The sequence below is a fragment of the Caretta caretta genome, chromosome 3, assembly GCF_965140235.1.
Source record: "Caretta caretta isolate rCarCar2 chromosome 3, rCarCar1.hap1, whole genome shotgun sequence".
NCBI classification, from domain to species: domain Eukaryota; kingdom Metazoa; phylum Chordata; order Testudines; family Cheloniidae; genus Caretta; species Caretta caretta.
The window spans coordinates 107,171,186-107,195,681 of record NC_134208.1 but is presented as its reverse complement, the minus strand read 5'-3'; the positions used below and the strand labels follow the sequence as shown (position 1 = coordinate 107,195,681).

General features: G+C 43.4%; 1 protein-coding gene across 1 annotated transcript in view; it reads left to right on the top strand.

Annotated features, from left to right (window-relative positions):
• The window catches only part of TXLNB (taxilin beta), a 65,354-nt gene that overhangs the window by 36,340 nt on the left and 4,518 nt on the right, over nucleotides 1-24,496 (top strand). The window contains exons 5-9 of the mRNA XM_048844402.2: nucleotides 5,919-6,113; nucleotides 8,320-8,439; nucleotides 13,146-13,220; nucleotides 16,996-17,088; nucleotides 24,319-24,414. Coding sequence (XP_048700359.2) covers nucleotides 5,919-6,113; nucleotides 8,320-8,439; nucleotides 13,146-13,220; nucleotides 16,996-17,088; nucleotides 24,319-24,414 — 579 coding nt within the window. The remainder of the gene's footprint in view (nucleotides 1-5,918; nucleotides 6,114-8,319; nucleotides 8,440-13,145; nucleotides 13,221-16,995; nucleotides 17,089-24,318; nucleotides 24,415-24,496) is intronic.

Genomic DNA, 24,496 nt, shown 5'->3' with positions numbered 1-24,496 from the left:
ACATACTGCAGAATAATGCGCAAGGTGTTTACAATGCTCATAACTGCCCTGGTGATCTAAGCGGGCTCAAAGCTTGCAGTGGTATGGCGTCTGCAGGAGAACAGAGTTGCAGCGGAAGCGGTGGCTGACAAGAGATGCCACGAGAATAGATATTTACAGAGAATGATGAGAGCACCTGCAAGGTGGATTCATGAGAGCAAGAGAGCAGAGTTGCCACGGAAGCGGTGGAGGATGACGGTTAGCACCGCACACATTTCCCGAGGAAGAACACACTTACCCGGAAGCCCATGACAGACAACATGGAGAAATTCGCTATTGAGACAATAGCAGCAGAGCAGAGTTGCAGCGGAAGCGGTGGATGACGACGGTTAGCAGTCCTAGTGCATCGTCTGCTGCCAGCAGGACCTAGGACACAACAGCAGCGGTGTCGGTGAGCTGAGCTGAGCGGGCTGCACGCTTGCCGTGGTATGGCGTCTGCGTGGAAAAAAGGCATGAAACAATTGTCTGCCATTGCTTTCATGGAGGGAGGGGCCACTGGCGACATGTACCCAAAACCACTCGCGACAATGTTTTTGCCCCATCAGGCATTGGGAGCTTAACCCAGAATTCCAATGGGCAGCAGAGACAGTGCACCGCTCCATAGGTCAATGCTAGCCACGGTAGTGAGGACGCACTCCGCCAACTTAATGCGCTTTGTGTGGACATACACAATCGACTGTATAAAATCAATTTCTAAAAATCTACTTCTATAAAATTGACCTAATTTCGTAGTGTGGACATAAAGATGCTATAGACCTTTCTGTAAAACACAGAAGCACTAAGCCTACTCCAGCCTTGTGCAGACATTACAAGCAAGCAAAATAAAATAAGCCTATGGGAAAAAATATCAGTGTCTCCAAAATGGATAAGAATGAAATTCATAATGAAGAAAGTCAGTTGCCAATTCTCACAAATTTAACATGATCCTTGTAGTATTTAGTGGATTTTTAAAAGGCCCACATTCTGGAGTCATGTGATTACGTGGGGAAAAAAACTAAAGCTACATTTCTAGCCCTTAGGGTTTCAGAGAGAGAGAGAGGCTAAAAAACCAGAAAGCAAATAAAAAGAATCCAAAGTGTATTATTTTAACCATGGTTTTAACCCAATTTAATTATTGGTGGGGGGAGGGGAAGGAGAGCCTGGCACATAATTTTTGAACACTTGGGGCTGGCAAATCTGCTTATATTATAAATCATGGGGAAAAGAAACTATAGAAAGCAGCTGATAGTGTCACTTAAGTTACAAAGCGTAAAACTTACCTCTCCTATCCACATTATGAATCTCCTCTCACTTGCCATGGCATATTATATGCACATCATGTCATGTGAATATCATGTGTATAGTCTACACTCGTTCAGTGTGTGGAATTCCCACTGACATGCACTGAAGTGCTGCAGAATATGCAATATAGAATTGTACTACAAACAAGAAATACACAACAGAAAGGAAAGTTTGTCTTGGTTCTTTTTTTGGTTAATATCAGGAACCTCAAATCTTTATGCAGTTACAAACCAACCATGCAAATGATTTCCCTGCAACTACACTTGACAGCAGAAAACAGATTTTTAATTCTCCCTCAAGAAAAGCAAAATACATGTTCCTAAAAATAACAGAATTTATTCTCATTGTTATACTGTATATCCCACTGTCTTTTACAGAAGTCAGCTAATACCCCCAGTGACACATTTCTCTGTGTTGTGTTATTGTTCTGAAAATTAGCTGACAGTCTGGTGGCTGTTTAATTACATAAATATCTCATGTCCCTTGTGCTTCTTGCTCATGGACAGTTAAGAGTGAAAGACTCTTATGTAAACACCAGCCAGTCACCAGTTCTGATTCTGGGCATGACCGAAGCAGTTTGTGAGTCAGACTGCACTGCCTCAGAATCACAGGATCATCAACCTAATCAGGGAGTAGTAAACTGATCTCACTTGCACTCCTTTCACTCAGGTATGACTTCAGTGGAATTACAGTATTCTTGATTTACAAGATCAAAATCAATCCTGGATAATCTTAATTCTATGAGGTCTTTTATTCATAAAATATCACTCATTAAAATGATTATGCCTACACATAAGGTAGCATTGCCCCTTTTTGACCCAAGTGGCTAGTCAAAGTTCAGGGCTATGTGGGAGTTTGAGGTGGAAGGAGAAATTGGTGGCAGCCAGGTATTTCTTTGATGCAGCCTTGTTTATTTACAAGGAATGCACAAAGTCCTGTGTCCCTGACCACAGAAGGACCCAAGAACAAAAGGGAGCAGGTCCTTAGCTTACCAGCCCCCCAGACCTCTTTGGCCAACACCAGACCTAAAAACTCTCTAGCTTTTCCCACTCCAGCATCACACCACTGTGCTTACAGGCTCCTGCTTGGTTTTTCTTGCCATTTTTCCTCTGCCTCTCTCTCTCTCTCTCTCTCTTCTTCTTTGTGACCTCAGCAGTATCTGAATGCTCTTTCACAGTCCCACACAGCCCTCCCCAAAACAATACGCAGCCCAAAAGCTCCTGAGGGGGTTTACACACTCCTGTTGTCTTAGGTGAGGCTTATGTTTATAGTTAAGTTAACTGAAGGGTGAGTTGACACCTATCACCCTCAATGGCATTTTAACCCAACACATAACAAGCTTTCACCCACTTCATAACAGTATCTTCTTTCAGATGTTATGAGATTTTATTAAATTTATTATTGCACTTTTAACAGTGAAACATAGGAAGGCTATATCAGTATCATATTGGCATATGAGGTATGGATATACCTCCAATATGGGAATTAAGAAAAGAGAGCGAGGTGGAGGAGAGAGTAGAACTGGATCAAGGGGATATCTTAAGAATCAATTTTAGTTTCTGGAAGCTCATCCACCTGTAAGCATAGAGGAGATGCAGCATATTTATTTGTGTTAAAACTCCAAACCATAATTTACAACTGTTAGAGAAGTGAGTGTAGATTTCACTAATTAATGAAGGAAATATGATTTGCATGTTCTGAATGCTTCGAACATGCTGAAAGGAAATCCTACAGGAAGAGATTCTGCTCTGTGACAGCAGTGTGAATCCAGAGCATTGGATTTGTGGAGCTACTCCAGCTTTAACAGCTGTAAGCAAGAGCAGATCTGACTCTTAACGTTTAGAATTATGAAGAAAACTTAAATGATCTTGCTGTACAGAAACAAGCCTGAGAAACCAAGAGCAACAGGCAATAGAGGGAATGCTCACAGATTAATATGGATAGGAATGACTGGAGATTTTGGATGTACTTGAGGTGAACAATTACACAGTAACACAAATGGGAAAGTTTACTTTGAGCCAGGTGATGGCTGCCCCAATGTGGGGGCAACAGCCTTCCCCCTTCCGTGTGACCGTGCTCAGGGGGCAGCACAACTGGTGTAGAGAGAAGAAACATTGCTAAGCTAGATCTAGAGAGCCATTGCCTCTCCACTGGCCCAGTGTAGGTGCAGTACATGCCACTCCCTTTCCTAGGGAGCTAAAGCTACTGCTTCCTGGTACACTCTGGGAAGGAATTATTGACAAGTCAGTCAGCATTCCTCCTACAGTAGTGTTTAGAGGCCTCTGAGATCAGAGCCCCTTTGTGCTAGCTATTGTACTTACACATAGCAAGATACAGTCCCTGCCTGAAAGAGTTTACAACCTAGACAGGCAAAGGAAGTATTATTATCATACCCATTTTATAGATGGGAAAACCAATGTACAGTGTCACTCAGGAGTTGAATGCAGTTTTCCTGAGACCAGTTCAGTGTCTTAACTATAAGACCAGCTTTCCTTTCAGCTAGATGCAGCCTCGTTTCAAAATACTTGAAATTCAACTGGTGACCATTATCTGATACCTAAAATCATAATATGAGAAATTCTGATTGGACCAGCTACTCTATGGACTCCCAGTTCTGCACAGCTGCTTGTAGAGTGTTCCAAAACCCCACAAGGCAGTCAGTAGCTCAAAGCCACCGTCTGGCCTTTTGTTTGGGGGAGAGAAGGAGATCAAATTGAACAATGCACCCCACACCAAAAATGCATGATGACTCTAACAAACCTTAACCAGCAATTCTTTTGTTGTGCTTCAGGTAATTATTCTTCCTTCCAAGGTGAATAATAAATGAGACCCAAAGTGTTATCACTGTGTATGTTTTAACATTTGCACAATTGCTACTTTCTGGCTATTTTATGTCACCTTGCTACAAAATGGTTCATTGTAGCTCATCTCCAAGACATGGAAATGTTTTGCTTTATATTCATTTGGATATATTTATTACTTTCTGAGCTCAGAATAATGATAATGATATTTTATTAATGCACTTTGCTCTTCTAAAAGAATGAAATATCTATGGAGGCTCGACTTAAGGATTAGGCCCTGTGCTAGGAGTCTAAAAGACACGTATTCAATTCCCAGCATTACCAAAGGCTTCCTGAGTGAGCTGGATAGATCACTTTCTCTCTCTATGGCTCAGTTGTCCACCTGTAAAATGGAGATTATAATATTGCTTTCCTCCCACTCTTTGTCTTGTCTATTTTGGTTGGAAGCTCTTCTTTGTGTGTTTGTGTGTACATATAGCGCTTAGTTCAATGGGGCCCCAATCTCAGCTGTGGCCCCTAGGCACTACTACTACTGTAATACAAACAATAATGCTATCCCAAATTTCTCTCCTCCAGAAAACTGCATGACTCTGTGATCTCCATCCATGTCCAGTCCACCACAAGGAAAAGTGACCTCCAATAGAAGCAGTAGTTGTTCTTCATCAGATCTTTAAGATGTGTTCCTTGTAGAAAGTGTAGAATGTTACACACCCACTGCGCGCTCGTTTTTTTTCTAGAATAGGAGATAAATCTATGCCTTTGAGGAACATCTATAATATAAATTAGAGTGTGCTAGTCAGCTACAGCTGTGTTCACACATGGTTATAATAAATTATCCTTGTCCAGTGTAATCAGGGATTTCATATAAATAAATATGCTAGCTGAACTATGCTATGGGATTGTAAAGTAAGCCACTATGCAATTTGTAGGTTGGTTTCTTAATGTGTTGTAACATGTTAGGTGTGGCTACCAATAATGTTACAACAGGATTACACACCCTTAGAAGCAAATAACTAAGAAATAAAAAACTGGGTCATCCCAATGCTAGAACACTGAATCCAGACGTCTGATACTTTCACTTATACATAAAAACATCCTAAATAGAGTTTCACTGATAAGTGTGGAACAAATCCGGCCATCCTTACTCCGGCAACACTCCCATTATTTGGCTCTGTGTTGGCAAATAAACTTCTGTATCTGTACAACACACAGCCCGGTATAGTTGTCTGATTTACTGCTCGATGAAGCAGAAGAGACTGGGTTATGAGAGAGAAACCCCTCTATTGGTGCTGAATGAAGACCAAACATTTTTGTTCGTGGCCAAAACTTTTCGGTTTGGGGGGGTTTCAACTAAAAGCCGAAACTTTCCACAGAAAGCAAACACCTTCCAACAAACATGGTCATTTTGTCAAAAACCCAAGTTTCCATCAGAAAACAGTTTGGATGCAACATTTTTGACCAGATATCTTCCTTCATAGCAAAGGTAATGCTGAAATATTGGGAATCGTTACATTTATATTTTGTATAAACATTCTCATACCCAAGCTGCTCTGGTTTGAGAGTTCCCTTTAACTCAATCTGTATAAATGCAAGTCCTTGTTTTCCTCCTTTCTTTCAAGGCTACTGCCTAATCCAGTCTATGTATTTATAGTCACACTCATTACCTGGGTTTAAAAAAGAAAGACAGAGCTCTAAAGAGACATTATAACCTTCAGATGAGTCCAAGTCTTTTCTTTTTTTTAAAGCTGGCTGTTGTGTTACCCATTTAAATTATCACATTCTCCACATTTTTAACAGGAGGAAACTCTTCAACGGGCCCGGGAGGAAGACGAGAAGAGAAAAGAGATCACTAATCATTTCCAGGGCACACTGAGTGATATCCAGACTCAGATTGAGCAGCAAAGTGAAAGGAACATGAAACTATGCCAGGAGAACACAGAACTGGCCGAGAAACTGAAAAGCATCATTGATCAGTATGAACTCAGAGAGGAGGTGAGACTACTAAGGCATGCAGCCTCCTTGAGGTAGGGAAAGGCAGGTTTTGAAGTTCATGAGGATTAGATTTATTGACACCACCCCATCCTCTTAATCTGCAATCATTTTTGTTCTTCACGAGGCTTTTCCGTGAAATGCAACATGGATAACATTGTCAAGATTTAATAACACATTGCAGTTTAATCCAGACCTCATCAGAAGCAAGTTAGTGTTTCAACCTTTCTCTGGCAGCTGCAGATTAATAAAAAATGTAAACCAGGGATGCTCGGCATCTGAACAGACTCTAGTGTGCAGACCCGCAGTAAAAAAATATACAGATAGCATATTATCCCTTCAGTAAATCTCAGAACTATTGAGAAAATTTCAACAAAACTCCTATATTTTCAAACTATGCTGATTTTTTTCCCATCTTTAGTAAATATCTCAACTCATGACTTTGTGGGACTTTTTATTGTTAATTAGTATGTTCATTGTGGTTCTCAGTCCAAATATATGCACTAAAAACAGAAGGAAAAGTGACATAAGTACTGTGTACTTCCAGTCTCAGAGGCTGACCCACTTTGGACTGAGCACATCCATCTAATTATTTTAAAATCTTATCGTATCACACATGAGACCATCCCCTGAATGAACTATAAATGCATTTTAATGGTTTCTATCAAAATAAAAAGAAATTTTATCTAAATGTGGCATGATTTATAGACCCATCTCATAAGAGATTAAGAATTCAGATTTTTTCCCAACCCAAATCAGAACAAAATATCAAAATTTTAAAAATGTTCATGAACTAACAATCTGAAACATTTTTTGGATTATGTCAATTCATAATTTCAAAATGTTTTGTTCTGATTTAGACTTTTTATTCTTAAGCTTTTTTTAGAATAAATTAGCTAAAATTTTGAAACGTAAAGTCATTTCAAACCATAAAACAAAATTTTTCTATTAGAAAATGTCAAAACAGGATGTTTTGACCATTTCAAAAGTTTTTTCTCAAAATTTTTTCAAATTGAGCAATTGGTTGAAAGCAACCCTTTCCTGTGGACAGTTTTGGTTTCATAAATCAGCATTTTCCCCCACACAAAAAAGTTACACTGGAAAATTCCCAGCCAGCTCTAATGATTTACTCAACACAGCAAGAGCCATTGCTATTGCTAATATTTCTTTTGGGAAAGCCTGCTATAGAGTCATCGATTCAAAGACCAGAAGCACCATGAGATTATCTAGTCTGACCTCCTGTATATTTCACCCACTAATTTCTGCATCAAACCAATGTTATGTGGTTGAGCTGGAACACATGTAATTACCAGGAGGAAACAATAGTCAATAAGGGCTCAACCTCACAAAGTGCTGAGCACTCTGGCCTGATCCAGTAAAGTACTGAAGCACATGCTGAACTTTACATGTGTGTGTAGTCCAATTGCCTCAGCAAGACAGCTCCTATGCTTAAATTTAAGCATGTCCTCAAGTGCTTTGTTATGTCAGGCAAGAATGCTCAGCACCTTGTAGACTGAAGCCCAAAGGGCCCGATCCTGTTTAGAGCTCTGTCCCGATGAACCCCTGCACCCACATTGAGCTGTTTGCAGGGTTGGGGCCTAAAATCTCTGTTTTCACTTTATAGGATCAATTGACTTTGATGTTTGATTCTAATATGCTCCATCTGTCAAAATCTTGACCAGTTAACAGCACCAATAAACTGTGTTATGCATGTTCATGATCTAATGAGCAAGCATTTGAAATATGATTAATCTTTTTGATTCTACTAATGAGTTTATATGTGGATATTGTACATTCTAATGCACAGTATTGGAAAAGGTCCCCAGGACTTTTTTGTTATTATAAATCTAAATGAATACAAACTTGGTTTCACTTCTAGAGTAAATTCTGGTACAATTTGTTCTTATGACAAGACCTATCATTTTCTAATAACTGCAATAGGCTGGGAATGTTTGGGGTTTCCATTTGTAGAGCCCTTCTCAGTACAAAAATTGGATCTGCATTCAATAGGTGATCTGTAAAGATGGTAAGCAATACAACCGCATCCGCAGTTATAAAGTAGATATCCATGGATTTGCAGGGCTCTATCCATTTGCAATATTTTGGCCTTTATGCTTGTTCTAGTAGGCAGCCATACATGTGTGAGCATGCAGGTCTGTTTTTTCACTACATCTGCAATTTCAACACAGCAGAGTTTGTTTTCTTGCAGCAACTTGATAAAATATTTAAGCACAGAGAACTTCAACAGAAACTGGTGGATGCCAAGTTGGAGCAATCACAGGAAATGATGAAAGAAGCAGAGGAGCGACATGAACGAGAAAAGGAATACGTACTTATCTATCTAATCTGTCTGCTCATTTGTCTGTCTGTCGTTAGATAAAAGATGGGCCCAAATCATCCCTGAATACCATTTCACCACTATAATTGGCTCTACAGGTCTGAGTTGTGAGACAGTGACAGGGCAGTGTGAGAGAAACTTTGGTGTGACTGTACTATAGATTCAGGAATGCAGCCTCCAGAACTGCCAGATTGCCACCTTTTCTTAGTGCATGGCTAATTCCTCAGTCATGGGGCCAGAACATGCTACCAGTCCTAAAGCACCAATCTCCATCAATGCCTGCCAATGATATTTCCCCATGGGCTCTGATGACCCCACTGAATGTGCCTGAATTTCAGTTGGGCCCAGCTGGTAGAGGGTGTCTCCAGTAGAGGGTGTCTCTAGTAGAGGGTGCGGGCAGTGGCGAACAGAGAGGCCAAGGAAGGAGTTTCGAGTGTATCATCCAGTAATCAGATCAACAGGTGCTGAAAGTGGAACCCCTAGAAGTGCTGTCCCTCTCAGAATGTGGGGGCTAGAGTTGTCACCTTTGCTGACTCTGTCTACAAAACCCTTTTCCAAAAGTATTTTAGCCAGGCTATATGGACCTATTTCTGTTATTTCCATTTTTTCATGAAGTAGCGAAAAATCAACATTCTTTGTACATGGTTTTCTGGAGAGGGGAATTTTCTTCGCAATTCTCCGGAACAACTAGCACCTATGAAAGAGTAAGCTCAATAACTGGTTCAATTAGCTATAAAATCATACGGGAATGGACATATAATAATACATACTTATGCTTAAATAGTTTTATGAACATTAACTGAATTAATGCTCGCAGCCTGCCTTTGAGGTAGGCAAGTATGGATTATTACAACTTGGTAATAATACAGCCCAAACTCAGTCAAAGAAGTTAAGTGACTGTATACGCACAGACTCCATGGGTACTCCAGGGCTGGAGTACCCATGGAAAGAAATTAGTAGGTGTTTAGCACTGTGGCAAGATGGCTGATTTTAGTCTGGTGGGCCCTGCGCTTTTCTTGTCGGGGAGCTAAGATGCCACCTTTGCCCTGCTCTTGGGTGCCGAAGGCTCTGCTACTAGCCCGGGAAGGTGGTAGAGGAGGGAAACGGGGGAGGGGTCTGGGTTTGCTATGAGTCCCAGCCCCTCTCAACCCCTGTGGGTTTCTTACCCTCGTCCCCCTTAGGTGGGGTTACCCTCGGTCCTTAGATGCTGGGGAGAAGGGAGTCTCCCTGTCCTGCTGGGCAGGGTCTCCCTTACTCCAATTCTCAGGTTTTCAAAATCTCTCAACGCACCTCCAAGCTCCAGTCCTTCCTCCTCCTCCTCTGTCTGCCAGATGCAGGGGGGTTGATTAGGTTCCTAACAGGGCCTTAATTGACTGCAGGTGCTCCAATTAACCTGCGGCCACCTTCCCTAGTCTACAGGGAACCATGCCTCAATTGGTCTTGAGCTTATATATCTAGCACTCTCCCACTGGTCCCTGGCCCTCCTGTATCACAGCACCCATGGGCAGTCAGCTCTCCCCTCCCCCTCCAGCACCTCCTGTCCAGCTGCTGCCCCGCCAATCAGTGCCTTCTCCTTCCTCCCAGCGCCTACCGCCCACCGCGATCAGCTGTTTCGTGGTGTGCTGGAAACTCTGGGAGGGAGGGGAAAGAGTGGGGATGGGGCACGCTGGCAGGAGGGGGCGGAACTGGGCAGGAAAGAGGTGGGCAGGGGTGGGAGTTTGGGGGAAGGGATGGGGTGGGTGTGGGGCCTGGTTCGGAGTGGGGGCGGGAAGACGTGGGTCGGGGGTGGGGGTTTGGGGAAAAGGGTCAGGTGGGGGTGCGGTCTGGGGTGGAGCGGGGGTATGAGCACACACACACACCCACACACCCGTCCAGAGGAAACCGGTGCCTATGAGTGAGTGACTCAAGCCATGCGATGAGTCAGTGTCAGAGTAGGATTGGTACACTGGAATTCATCATTCACAGTCTTGTATCCAGACTGCAGGACTATACTTGTCCTCCACCTGAATCATATTGCACACTACTGAGTTCAAGGCACCATGCTATTAAAATATATGTAATTAAGACATTTATGATCCAGCCCTCTTAGGATGAGCTCAGTAGTACAGAAGGGCAAACTTCAATCACAGAAAGCACTTGCTGGAAAAGTCTTTCAGGGACAGAATTGTCTTACAACTCTCTATGTACCATTTTGCAGAGCTCTCCCCATCAGTTTTGCCTTAAGTTTTTAGCTTTTTCAAGCTGTTTTTTAATAAAGTGTTTTTATTCTTATAGTTATCCAATTAGTCTTTTAATTGTACTTTTTTGTCTTAACTTCAACACCATACATGGTTTACTTGCCCCAGCACAAAACCTCTTTACCTCCCTCAGCAAGCGCTGCGAGATCTACAAAAACATACAAGGAGGGACATTTGTGCAGTGACGTTTTTAAAATGTGCTCTTGCTTCTTAGGAACCTACTCACTGAACATTAAACAAACCCTGAAATTAAACAAACCCTGAAAACAAACCCTTCAAGCAAACATGGCACTGCACTGCATGCAGTATTGTGAAGCAGGTTTCTCCAGTCTATTCCTCCTCCTCTAACTTCCCCCAAAGATCCAGAGCACTCAGCCCCGATATTGAGGTCAGGCAGCAGGGCCAGGATTAATATAAGTGCCGACTGAGAAAACAAGTTAGTCACCTAATAAAAATGAATTGTCTAACTGACTGAGCCTGCAAGGCCCCACACTCAGCTCACTGGAGTTTGTCTGTAACACAATAACTTTTGAACACTGTGTCCGATCAATTCTAAAATACCCAGAAGTGTTCTAGGTATCAATGGGCAGAGCCCTAATCATCTTGGTGAAAGTGGAAAAGCTCGATTTCTGCTGTGAGAGGAAAATCAGGCCCACCAAGTGCCCACTTGGGGCTGCAGATGGCGGAATCGCCCTGGCGGCCCCTGCTGATGCTGACATGTCATAGGCAGCCCCTTCATACACTGCTCTCTCTCGTGGGCTGTACAGCTTGGCCTACAGAAGCAATGAAGAGTGTGATTCTCTAGTAAAAATGTAACATTTAGTACTACGTGTGCTTCTTTAACTGTTAGCACAACCTGAGGATGTGTTAGCACACGGCTTCAATGGCCTAAGGTAGATTTTCTTCACTGTCCTACATTTGGAGGGTGTTGCTTTGACATCCCAATGTGCCATGTATTATTGGATCTGCAATTAAATGCGGGTGCAATGTAGGCCTACTAGACTTCTAAGTGCTTGATTTGAAGGCACAGTCAGGTACTTGAACATCTAGTTTACGTGAATTTGCAATTCTGTGGGTGCCAAAAGGAGAGCCTGATTTGAAAATCTAGCCTATAATACTTTGTTACACCTTGCCTTAAAACAGATTGTAAACTGTTAGGTGCAGGGACTGTCCCTTACTCTGTGTTTATAATGCATACCACAATGGGGCCTGCCTGGTCCTGACTGGGGCCTCTACCATAACACAAATACCAAACAATCACATCATAATTTTTCTAAATATTGCATTCGATATTTTTATTATGAATTGGTCTCCAAGTTGAGTCCGCCCTTATTATCACTTCACATTTTATCAATACAAATACTAATTTTTATGATTCAGTTTCTCCCAGTTTGTTTTTTGCAGATTATCTTGGGCTGCCTAAGACTGCACATTAATCTGTGTAGCCAATCTGTGGTTTGCTTATGTTACAGAAAAGTTTATTAACTCCTGGATTTTACAAGCTGCAGAAATAGTGCAGTGTGATAATATGTTGGAAGGATTTCATTATTGTCCAAAAATACTACTTTTTCTGCCTCGTTTTAACTCTGTTTTGTTGTAGCAGGGGACATACGGGTCTGACCTTGGGTCTCTTCATCATCCTAGCCAGGATGTCTGTCAAGGTGACCCTTATGAACATTTAAGAAATAAAGATCAAAGCACAGGCAGTTTTGGGAATTAATGACTGGCCTAGACACCAAATGGCCCTGAGGCTTTTCAAAGTTTTGTTTCAAACCATTAGACCCAACCAACCTGTAATTCCTCAAGAAGCAACCATGTAAGTGCCAAAAAGGGAGACCTGGACTTGAAAATCCAGCGCAGCCTGCAAATGTTAACATAATTAAGTATTCTTCACATATGTTATCTACATACTTCCTCAAGAAAGTGACTCAGAAATTAGGGCCCACCTAACTAAGAGTTATCCACACCATCTCTTCATGCTGCATGGCCTTCCATAGGATCCCTTGGATTATATATGTATCTATCACCACCTATTAAATTGACCTTGGTCAGAACTTGGGATCCTAGCCAAAATTATCTAAACACTGAAATCCTGTCTCCATTAAAGTCAATGGGAGTTTTGCCATTGACTTCAGTGGGGCTAAGATTTTACCCAACTGGCTGAGTAAAGTATATGTAGATATATTTTCTTAGGTGCTGTACGGCCATGTTGTATACAACATATAGGAGCTTCTACTCCAACTATTTTTGAAATCCCCGGTTTTTTTTCACTGAACCCCCACCCCATAATTTTCAAACTCATGCTAATGGCCCCAATCTAGATAGATTCTTTGTGCAGCACATGGATGGAATTTATACCAGCTATTTCCAAAGATACTAATATAAAGTAGTTGGAATGCCAGGATTTATCATTGCTAAGGCACAGATATAACAATTTTCTCTCTGTTTCTCTAAACACAGCTACTGACTCAAGCTGCAGAATGGAAGCTCCAGGCAAAAATGTTGAAGGAACAGGAGACTGTACTACAGGCCCAGGTGAAGTTGATTGCATGGTGTGCCTTTGTGTGTCCATTTTTAGCCCACGTGCCACATTCCAGGTAAAGTATTCCAGAAGCTTTGTATGCATGCCCCCTAAGCCTATCCTGAATCATTAAGACACTGTAGTAATGGAATCAGGCTATATTCAAGCACGTAGTAAAACAGTGCACCACACTGAAGTGTTTGCATGTGCATACAATACTGAGCCGCAAAGCTCTGTGCTGTAATAATGTTGGATGCCCATACCAGTATACTCACCATAACTCTTCCTCAGCCCAGACCTACACGCCTCTGAAGCTCCAGTCCAGCAAAGCACTGAAGCACATACTTAACTTTAAGCACATGAGTTGCAGTGAAGTCAGTTGTTAAGCACGTCCTTAAGTGCTTTTCTGGAATCGGGCCTGAATCAGAATTCTCATTAACTTCCATGGCAGTTCCAAACACAGAGTGCTTGTACAAATGAGCCTTTTGTGCTTTCTGCTCAAGAGGGCATAAAACAGTGTTTGAAAAATACATTAAAATGGAATGTATTACATAAACTATCACACAGATAAGGCTGGAGCAAAATGCAATGGCAGCCAAGTAACATACAACTAATAGAAAAACATACAACAGTTACTCCATCACAGAGTGGCACAATACCAGACCTGAAATGTGGGTAAGCAATTAAAAGGGGACATAGGATGTGTATACCAAAAAGAGAAAACATTGATAGATTTTCCTAGCCTTATGGAAATACCTAATGGAAATATTCATAGAGAATGATCTTCTTTTAGGATTTAAATGAGAATTACCTCCATTTAGTAGAATTTTTAAACCAGCCTCTAGTACTCTATAGCCCAGAAAGAATTCACTCTTAAATGCTGGTGGTCCTCAGAGCACTTCCTGGAGATCCCTGGAGAGCTCAGAGCAGGTCTGCCAAACACAGTGGTGAAAACCCTAACAATGGCTCCGTACCTCATCTGCACTGGTGCTTCCATTGTTATAATCATCAGGCAAATTGCACAGGCTATAGCTATGGGGGGAAGTTTTATGGAAAAATGACTATTGTAGACAGAGCCTCAGCAACTTTGGGGTTACTTATGGGCTAGAATGTAATTTTATACTCTGCCCACAGTAAAGGGCAACATCTTCCCAGGCGCAGCCCAGGGATGGCGCTATGACTCAGACCGTCAAAATTCATGCCCACTGGGTGAGGCATAAGTTATTTATCCCTTTTCATAGAGTAGCATATCTCCTGCTCTGCACTCTGCCAACTATTCTGGCCTGCGAGGAAGGGGAAACAAAGCCAGGGCTCCTCCCACTCCACACCTCCTCCCTGTCCAATTGCTCACATTGCATAGGACTGGGGGTGTGGATCCGGGTCTACCCCGGAAGGCAGACTCACAATCCAAGTATGGTGACCTAACATCCCTATGCAGCCAAGTAAGAGCTGTGACAGTCTAGCCAACGGCCAACAAGGTGAGAAGGATATGGTCCTTTATGCAGTTTTTCAAAGGTTAAAATAAGCAGGGAAGAAATTGAAAAATATTAAATAAACTTATTCTGCACCTACTGTTTATGGACATCAATTTGATAGGTTCTCCAATCAAACCTCGCAGGCTTCCTGAGGAGTCAGTCCCCAATTTTCTTTGAGTGTTTTTAATTAAGTCTTTATGTTCAGCTAGAAAGAGTTTTGTGTATCAGCCAGACCTCACTAGCCAGTTTAATGAAATTGAACAGGAGAGAATATATTAAACATGCATTTCAAATGGTAAAAATAGTAATAAAGGAATCCATTCAAGCCTCTCTCAGACTGCCTTACTTGGGGGTTGAGGCTCTGATTTTAATGGGACTACTCACATGCTTAAATTAATCTATACACTCAAGCTCAATCTAGACACTTAACTGAGTGATTGGCTAATCAGTCAGCTGAGTGGCTAGTGTGATTTCAGCAGAGGAAGAGTCTGCATAGATTCCAACTGAAGATTCCTACAAGCAAGTGGAGGGAAGATGTTGTTTTAGACTCAGCAGACTGTACAGACTTTGTGATCAAAGACTCTAACTGAGACTTAGGTGAACAAAACCTAAGCTTTTGGGAACTTTCAGTTTCTTCTCACTGTATTTCTGTGGGGACTGAACTGTTCAGATTTTAATTTGTTTTCTTTATTTATGTTTATGTATAACTGTGAAGGTAATGTCTGTGGATGATAAAATAGCCGTGTCATGTTGTAAAAATTAGATTATTTGTTTCTTTATCATAAGATTTTATAAAGTTATTTAATTAAACTCATTTATTTAGTTCCTTTTGGGACTTCAGTGTGGGGAGGTTGACCCCGTGCATCCTTGCTGAAAATCCTTAGAGACTGAACTCCTGGTCTCCAAGTAACAGCCGTGTTAGTCTGTATCCGCAAAAAGAAAAGGAGTACTTGTGGCACCTTAGAGACTAACACATTTATTTGAGCATAAGCTTTCGTGAGCTACAGCTCACTTCATCCTGAGCTGTAGCTCACGAAAGCTCATGCTCAAATAAATTGGTTAGTCTCTAAGGTGCCACAAGTCCTCCTTTTCTTCCTGGTCTCCAGCTACTCTTCTGTAGGAGTTGGGTTTTTTTAGGAACTGGCAAAGGGTAATGAAGTGAACTCTAGCCCGACCAAAGGTTACACTGGCACACTGTAATAGCATTTTTCTCCTGCTTTGTTGCACTGCCTCATGTGTGAACAGCAAAGTGAAATTGACAAGAGACCCTTGCTACTCTGCTTTTGCTGGCCCTACCTGCTGCTCCACTCCAGGTACAAGCCAGAAAATAAAGCTGACTAGATTCCTTCTCAGTTCACTCTGCTGCTTCCCTGTGAAGTGGCTCAGCAGGTGGGGTCAGGGAGTTGAGTAGTGAGAGGAGGCCAGCTAGAGGGTGCAGGAAAGGGCAAAGCAACCAGAGAACATAAAGGTGTAGGGAGGAGAGAGGAAATAAATAAAAAGAGCACAAAGTGAGAAGGAAAAGAAACAAGACTCGGAATAAACGAAAAAGGAAAGAGAGAAAGGGAAAAGATTTAAAAATAGGAAAAGTGAAGTGAGAGAAAAAGAAGCAAGAATTGGGAGAGAGGATAGAAGGTGAGATAAATGGAGGAGAGTGAAGGAGGAGACACAAACACACAGATAAAAATAGGGAAGACTGATAAAGGAAGGGAAGGTCAAGATGGAAATGGGCAGGAAATGTGTCACTTTGGGATAAGCCACTGCCAGCTGAAGCTCCCACTAAGACGGATCTACTATGCCTTTGTTACAAATGCTTCTTAAACTGCCCAGGCCACACTTGGCATTTTGGAAGGCATTGCAGCTAGGACTCTGAGCCCTTGGGTTGTTTACGAGGCTTTACTGCTCTCTGCCTGTGGGACCTTAGGAAAGCCACATAGGTCAAAATTTTTCAAGTCTCTACTTATTTGACATTCTTCTAATTTTTGGGTACCCATATGCCACCTTGAGCCTGATATTCAGAATGCTGAGCACCCACAGCTCCCACGTACTTTTGAAAATATTGGCCTCAATCTTTCTGCTCTTCTTCATTTTATTCCTCTCTAATATAAGGATAATATAGTTCCCAGCCTCATCAGGGTGTAGTGAGGCTAAGTTCACTAATGTGATGCTTTGAAAGCTGCTCTACACGCACAAAAGGATTATTATTGAATCATATTTATTCCCTTTTCATTTAATTAGCATTAAAACAAGGTGTGTGTTCATTCAATTTGCCCACATGGAGCTTCTGAAACTGATCTGTTTGTTCCTGTGTACGTAGCTCACCCTCTATTCTGAAAGGTTTGAAGAATTTCAGAAAACACTGACAAAAAGCAATGAGGTGTTCGCCAGTTTCAAACAGGAGATGGAAAAAGTGAGTAGCATGTATCATTTCTAAAAATCTGACACTTTCCATTTTGATACACATGGTTCTCCTTTGTGATCATTTATCTTTGATTTGGAAAATTTCTGTACGCTTGGGTGAAACAAACTTGTCCAAGTTTGAGTGGGATGTGAGATAGGGCTCAGGAAGACCAAATATATTGCAATATTGTTTTGATACTTTGCGTACGTTTCTGATTTCTGTCAACTGATATAACGTCTAATAGAAAAAGAGACCCACAATCTCCTCTCCACAGAAACTTATGGGACCAGCTCTTCAGCTGATGTAATAGACTTACACTAGTTTATACAAGTTTGGAATCTGGCCCCTTGTGTCTTAGCACTGGAAGTTAAAGCTTCCACTCTCTTCTCCAGCAAAGAAATAACAAGTATGTGAAAGAAAAAGGAAGTATAATCAATGAACTGCTTACAATCTAACCTGATGGCTCATATGGCCATTCAATACCATTTATGAATTGGCATAAAACGTTTAGTGTTGGTATAAATATTTAAGGCACAATTCACTGTTGCCCTGCACTTCATGCAGCCATTTACCCCACTGCCAAAGGAGTTTAAAATGCTATCTAGTCAGAGTTGTCCCCCCACTTTGCACTGGTGGTTTAAATGACTGCACAAAGTGCAACACAAGAGAGAATCTAGCCCATAATTTTCATGTTCCAGGGGCTCAAAATTCTGAGGTCCTGATTGAAAAGAGCTCTAATTGTCTTCAGAGGGCGTGAGGTCTGAGTAAAGACTGAAGGGAAGATTGTGGAATTTAGCTATTGGCCTGTACTGAGGACACTGCAGAGGTGATCATCCCAGAAGGTGTTCCACTAGGAGTTGTGCCTCAGAAGACACATACTGCACCTGCTCCCCTTAGCATAGCCAGCCAACTCCACAGTCTGGGCAAAGGGCAAGGGCATGGCCCCACTTCTTCCTTGTGCCCCTTTTGTGATGGTTTGCACTTCAGGGGGAGGCAGGAGCGTGCTCAGGATTTTGTGTCTGGACCCAGTGCAGGAGTGCACAAAGGGAAAGAATCCCCATTCCTTCTCCTCTCCTGTTCAGGGGAAGCACAGTCTAGTCCTGAGCAGGACCTCAAGTGGGGAAATCTTAGGCCTGGTCTACAGTACGCGGTTATTTCAGAATTAGCCGAGTTAATTCGAAATAAAACTGATTCCGTCCACACGACCAAACTGGTTTTTTCGATTTAAAGGGCTCTTTAATCCAATTTCTGTACTCCACCTCGGCAAGTGGAGTAGTGCTAAAATTGAGATCGCAGTTCCGGGTTACAGGTACTGTGGATGCAATTTGATGTTATTGGCCTCCGGGAGCTATCCCAGAATGCTCCCTTGTGACCACTCTGGACAACACTCTCAACTCCGATGCACTAACCAGGTGAGCAGTAAAAGCCCCGGGAACTTTTGAATTTCATTTCCTGTTTGGTCACCATCAGCACAGGTCACCATCAGCACAGTCTACCACCACAGGCAACCATGCAGAGTCCACCATCACAAGAGGCCACACAGTCCCGGATTCGCAGATGAGCTCCAGCATGGTCCAAATGGGAAGTACTGGATCTCATCGCATGTTGGGGAGATGAATCTGTTATGGCAGAACTAGGTTCCAAAAAAAGAAACACAAATACGTACGCTAAAGTCTCCAGGGCCATGACGGAAAAACGCTACTCCAAGGACACAGAGCAAAGTCATACAAAAATCAAGGAGCTCAGCCAAACGTACCAAAAAGCCAGGGAGGTGAACGGGCACTCTGAGTCACAGCCCCATACATGCCGCTTCTACCGTGAGCTGCATGCAATTATGGGGGGTGACGCCACCACTACCCCACCACTCTTCATGAACACCTGCAAGGAAGGGGGGAGTTGCACGGAGCAAGGAGGAGGAATTATTGGAGGATGAAGAGGAGGAAGAGGAGGAGGAGGACAGTGCACAGGCAGCAAGTGGGGAATCCATTTTCCCCCCTAGCCAGGAACTATTCTTAACGCTGGACCCAATAGCCTCCCCCACTCCCAATGCGGGCTCACGGACCATGACCCTGGAGAAGGCACTTCTGGTGAGTAAGAGCCTGATCGGAGCCACACAGTGGGGGGTAGCGGGAAACCCAGCCACGCTGGGCTGTTCGCCTTTAGTTTAAAGGGCTCATCCCTGCTCAAAGCCTCATCGGAGCCACACGGTGGGTGTGGGGGGGGCAGGGGTGGTGTGTGAAGTGATCATGCCAGAGAGCCCGCAGGCCCTCCTTTTCTATGGCAAACCCACCAGGCATTGCTTGCTATGGGAAAGGGGGCCTGGCAGTTTGAAAGCATTGAAATGAATGCGGAAGAAGCAGAACCCCGCGTGCCCCTAGGGCTTACCATGGCTGCCGGCAAGCTGAATTCTGTTGCCGGGCCACATGTGAAGGCTTACTCACACCAAAGTGGCAGGCACTTCAGTAGAAGAGGCAAAATGTGACCTTGTACAGAAAGAACATGTGCTGTGTACTATGAATTGCCTGTTTCACTGAGAAAGTGTCCCCTTTGTTCTCTAAAATGTATCTTTTAGAATACTACCCTCCCTTTTTCTCCCCCCGCAGGTGCAAATGTTTCAACACCCCTATCTACTCCATCCCAGAGGCTGGTCCAGATTAGAAGGTGGAAAAAACGAACTCGGGACGACATGTTCGCTGAGCTCATGCAGTCCTCCAGCAATAATAGGGTCCAGCTGAATGTGTAGAGGCAAACAACTGTGGAGTCCCGTAAAGCGTTAAATGAACACGAAGAGAGGAGGGACGCACGTGATGAGAGCAGGCAGGATGCTATGGTCAAGCTCATGGGGGAGCAAACTGACATGGTCCGCTGTATGGTGGATCTAATGCTGGAAAGGCAGCAATACCATGGACCGCCACTGCAGCCCCTGTATAACCGCCCTCCCTCCTCCCCAAGTTCCCTAGCCTCCTCACCCAGATGCCCAAGAACACGGTAGGGGAGGCTACAGAGACCCACACACTCAACCCCAGAGGATTGCACAAGCAGCAGAAAGCTGGTATATCTGAAATTTTGATTTGGTTTCTGGACTTGTCCTTCCCTCCTCCTCCACCCTCTCCACCACCACCAGCCCCCGGGCTACCTTCTGATTTCTCTCAATGTGTTGTGCAACAAATAATAAAGAATGGTTTTTAAACAATTGTGACTTTATTTCCTTTCATATATATATGGGGGCGGGTAACTTCAAGAGAAACAAACACAACTGTCACACCGTACCCTGGCCAGTCATGAAACTGGCTTTCAAAGCTTCTCTGATGCGCAGCACACCCTGCTGCACTCTTCTAATAGCCCTGTTGTCTGGCTGTGCGAAATTGGCCACCAGACGAGTTGCCTCAACCTTCCACCCCGCCATAAACATCTCCCCCTTAGTCTCACAGATATTGTGGAGCACACAAGAAGCAGCGATTACAATTGGAATATTGGTTGTGCTGAGATCTAACTGAGTCACTAAACTGCACCAGCAAGCTTTCAAATGTCCAAAAGCACATTCTACCACCATTCTGCACTTGCTCAGCCTATAGTTGAACTGCTCCTTACTACTGTCCAGGGTGCCTGTGTACGGCTTCATGAGCCATGACATTAAGGGGTAGGCTGAGTCCCCGAGGAAAACTATAAGCATTTCAACATCCCCAACAGTAATTTTCTGGTCTGGGAAGTAAGTCCCTTCCTGCAGCTGTTCAAACAGACCAGAGTTCCTGAAGATGTGAGCGTCATGCACCTTTCCTGGCCATCCCACGTTGATGTCAGTGAAATGTCCCTTGTGATTCACCAGTGCTTGCAGCACCATGGAAAAGTACCGCTGGCGGTTTACATACTGGCCGCCCCGGTGATTCGGGGCCAAGATAGGGATATGCGTTCCGTCTATTGTCCCACCACAGTTAGGGAACCTGAGCACATTAAAGCCATCCACAATGGTCTGCACATTTCCCAAAGTCACTACCCTTGATAGCAGCTGGTTAATGATTGAATCATAGAATATAATCATAGAATCATAGAATATAAGGGTTGGAAGGGACCCCAGAAGGTCATCTAGTCCAACCCCCTGCTCAAAGCAGGACCAATTCCCAGTTAAATCATCCCAGCCAGGGCTTTGTCAAGCCTGACCTTAAAAACCTCTAAGGAAGGAGATTCTACCACCTCCCTAGGTAACGCATTCCAGTGTTTCACCACCCTCATAGTGAAAAAGTTTTTCCTAATATCCAATCTAAACCTCCCCCACTGTAACTTGAGACCATTACTCCTCGTTCTGTCATCTGATACCATTGAGAACAGTCTAGAGCCATCCTCTTTGGAACCCCCTTTCAGGTAGTTGAAAACAGCTATCAAATCCCCCCTCATTCTTCTCTTCTGCAGGCTAAACAATCCCAGCTCCCTCAGCCTCTCCTCATAACTCATATGTTCCAGACCCCTAATCATTTTTGTTGCCCTTCGCTGGACTCTCTCCAAATTATCCACATCCTTCTTGAAGTGTGGGGCCCAAAACTGGACACAGTACTCCAGATGAGGCCTCACCAATGTCGAATAGAGGGGAACGATCACGTCCCTCGATCTGCTCGCTATGCCCCTACTTATACATCCCAAAATGCCATTGGCCTTCTTGGCAACAAGGGCACACTGCTGACTCATATCCAGCTTCTCGTCCACTGTCACCCCTAGGTCCTTTTCCGCAGAACTGCTGCCTAGCCATTCGGTCCCTAGTCTGTAGCTGTGCATTGGGTTCTTCCGTCCTAAGTGCAGGACCCTGCACTTATCCTTATTGAACCTCATCAGATTTCTTTTGGCCCAATCCTCCAATTTGTCTAGGTCCTTCTGTATCCTATCCCTCCCCTCCAGTGTATCTACCACTCCTCCCAGTTTAGTATCATCCGCAAATTTGCTGAGAGTGCAATCCACACCATCCTCCAGATCATTTATGAAGATATTGAACAAAACCGGCCCCAGGACCGACCCTTGGGGCACTCCACTTGATACCGGCTGCCAACTAGACATGGAGCCATTGATCACTACCCGTTGAGCCCGACAATCTAGCCAGCTTTCTACCCACCTTGTAGTGCATTCATCCAGCCCATACTTCCTCAACTTGCTGACAAGAATACTGTGGGAGACCATGTCAAAAGCTTTGCTAAAGTCAAGAAACAATACATCCATTGCTTTCCCTTCATCCACAGAACCAGTAATCTCATCATAGAAGGCGATTAGATTAGTCAGGCATGACCTTCCCTTGGTGAATCCATGCTGGCTGTTCCTGATCACTTTCCTCTCATGCAAGTGCTTCAGGATTGATTCTTTGAGGACCTGCTCCATGATTTTTCCAGGGACTGAAGTGAGGCTGACTGGCCTGTAGTTCCCAGGATCCTCCTTCTTCCCTTTTTTAAAGATTGTGTTTGTGCTTGCAGCACAGCAGCCCCCACAGTAGATTTGCTCACTCTAAATTGATTCCCGACTGACTGGTAGCTGTCGGGCATTGCAAGCTTCCACAGGGCTGTGGCCACTTGCTTCTCAACTGTGAGGTCTGCCCTCATTTTGGTGTCTTTGTGCTTCAGGGCAGGGGACAGCGAGTCACAAAGTTCCATGAAAGTGGCCCTACGCATATGAAAGTTTCGCAGCCACTGGGAATCATCCCATACCTGCAACACTATGCGGTCCCACCAATCTGTGCTTGTTTGCAGGGGCCAGAATTGGCGTTCCATGGCATGAACCTGGCCCAACACCACCATGATCTCCCAATCGCCACATGCCGTGCTTCTAGGAACGTCTGTGTCCATCTCCTCATTACTATCATAATCACGCTGTCGTCACTTCCTCGCCCGGATTTGCAGGTACTACACATACTGCTGGATAATGCGCAAGGTATTTACAATGGTCAAAACTGCAGCGGAGATCTGAGCGGGCTCCATGCTTGCCGCACTATGGCGCCTGCATGGGTAATCCTGGAAAAAGGGCACAAAACGTAGGAGAGCAGAGTGGCAGCAGAAGAGGTGCTGTTCAGTTCTCGATCGCCGAAAAAAGGTGGGAAATGGTTGTCTTCCGTAGCTTTCTTGGAGGCGGGAGCCCAGGACAGACAACATGGAGAAGCTTGGTAGCATGACAAAAGCGGGAGAGCAGAGTTGGCAGCGGAAGCTGTGCTGTTCAGTTCATGATGGCCGAGCAGAGTTGGCAGTGGAAGCGGTCGATGAGGAAGAGAAAGAGCAGATACTTATAGAGATTACATAGAAAGATGAGAGGAAATGTGAGGTGGTTTCAGAGTACCAGGAAAGAAGCAGTGCACCATACTGCACCATCTGCTGAAAGCAGTATGGCATCTGCACACCAAAAAGGCGAGAAAAGTAGGATAGTTTGCTCTTGTGCCCTTAATAACATCTCTTTGAAAAACTGCCAACTGTCTTCAATTGTTTTTTCCCTTAGACTTGTTTCCCATAGGATTTTACCTACCAACTCCTTGAGTTTGCTGAAGTCTGACTTCTTGAAATCCATTGTCTTTATTGTGCTGTTCTCCTTCCTACCATTCCTTAGAATCATGAACTCCACCATTTCATGATCACTTTCACCCAAGTTGCCTTCCACTTTCAAATTCTCAACCAGTTCCTCCCTATTTGTCAGAATCAAATCCAGAACAGCCCCCGCCCCCCCAGCTTTCTCAGAGGATTGGGCCCTAAGGAAATCAGAAGTCTCCCTATCAAGTGTTTGTAATTGTTCACATTAAAACACTAGTAAGACTGTAATCTTTGCAGCAGAAAGTGAGAGAGAATTGAGTGATCAGTTTAGAAATTGGCCATTACTATTGGAGTAACCATTTTGTGTAGGCTGTGGCACCAGGATATCTCTTTTCTTCATGTAGATTTCCTTTGGGAAATATTAACTTTCCTTCCTCACAGCCTTAACTATTTTTAACATGTATAATCATTTTTAACCATGTAATACATTTTTCCTATTTTGAAGCACGTGGGTGTGAATGGCAGAGGGTATTCACTTGTGTCAAAGTTTAACGCTTGGGGAGTTGAAATTAAACGAGTCTCTCGCTATATGTTAGTCAGCCATCATTCTTTGACAATGCTGTATTAATTTTTATTGTAGTTACTGGTAACAGAGCTATAAGTAGAGGTTTAAGAAAAGATAACTAAAATGATGTTCTAACTTCAAATAACATTTGGGATTCCTGCTGTGATTCTCTTCCTGCTTCTGTAGATGACAAAGAAGATGAAGAAGCTGGAAAAGGATACAGCTACATGGAAAGCCAGGTTTGAGAACTGTAATAAAGCTCTATTGGACATGATTGAAGAGGTGAGAAACCTACTTCATAATTTTTTTCATATTTTCAAGTTAATTAGGGGCTGATCCAAAGCCCACTAAAATCAATGGGAAA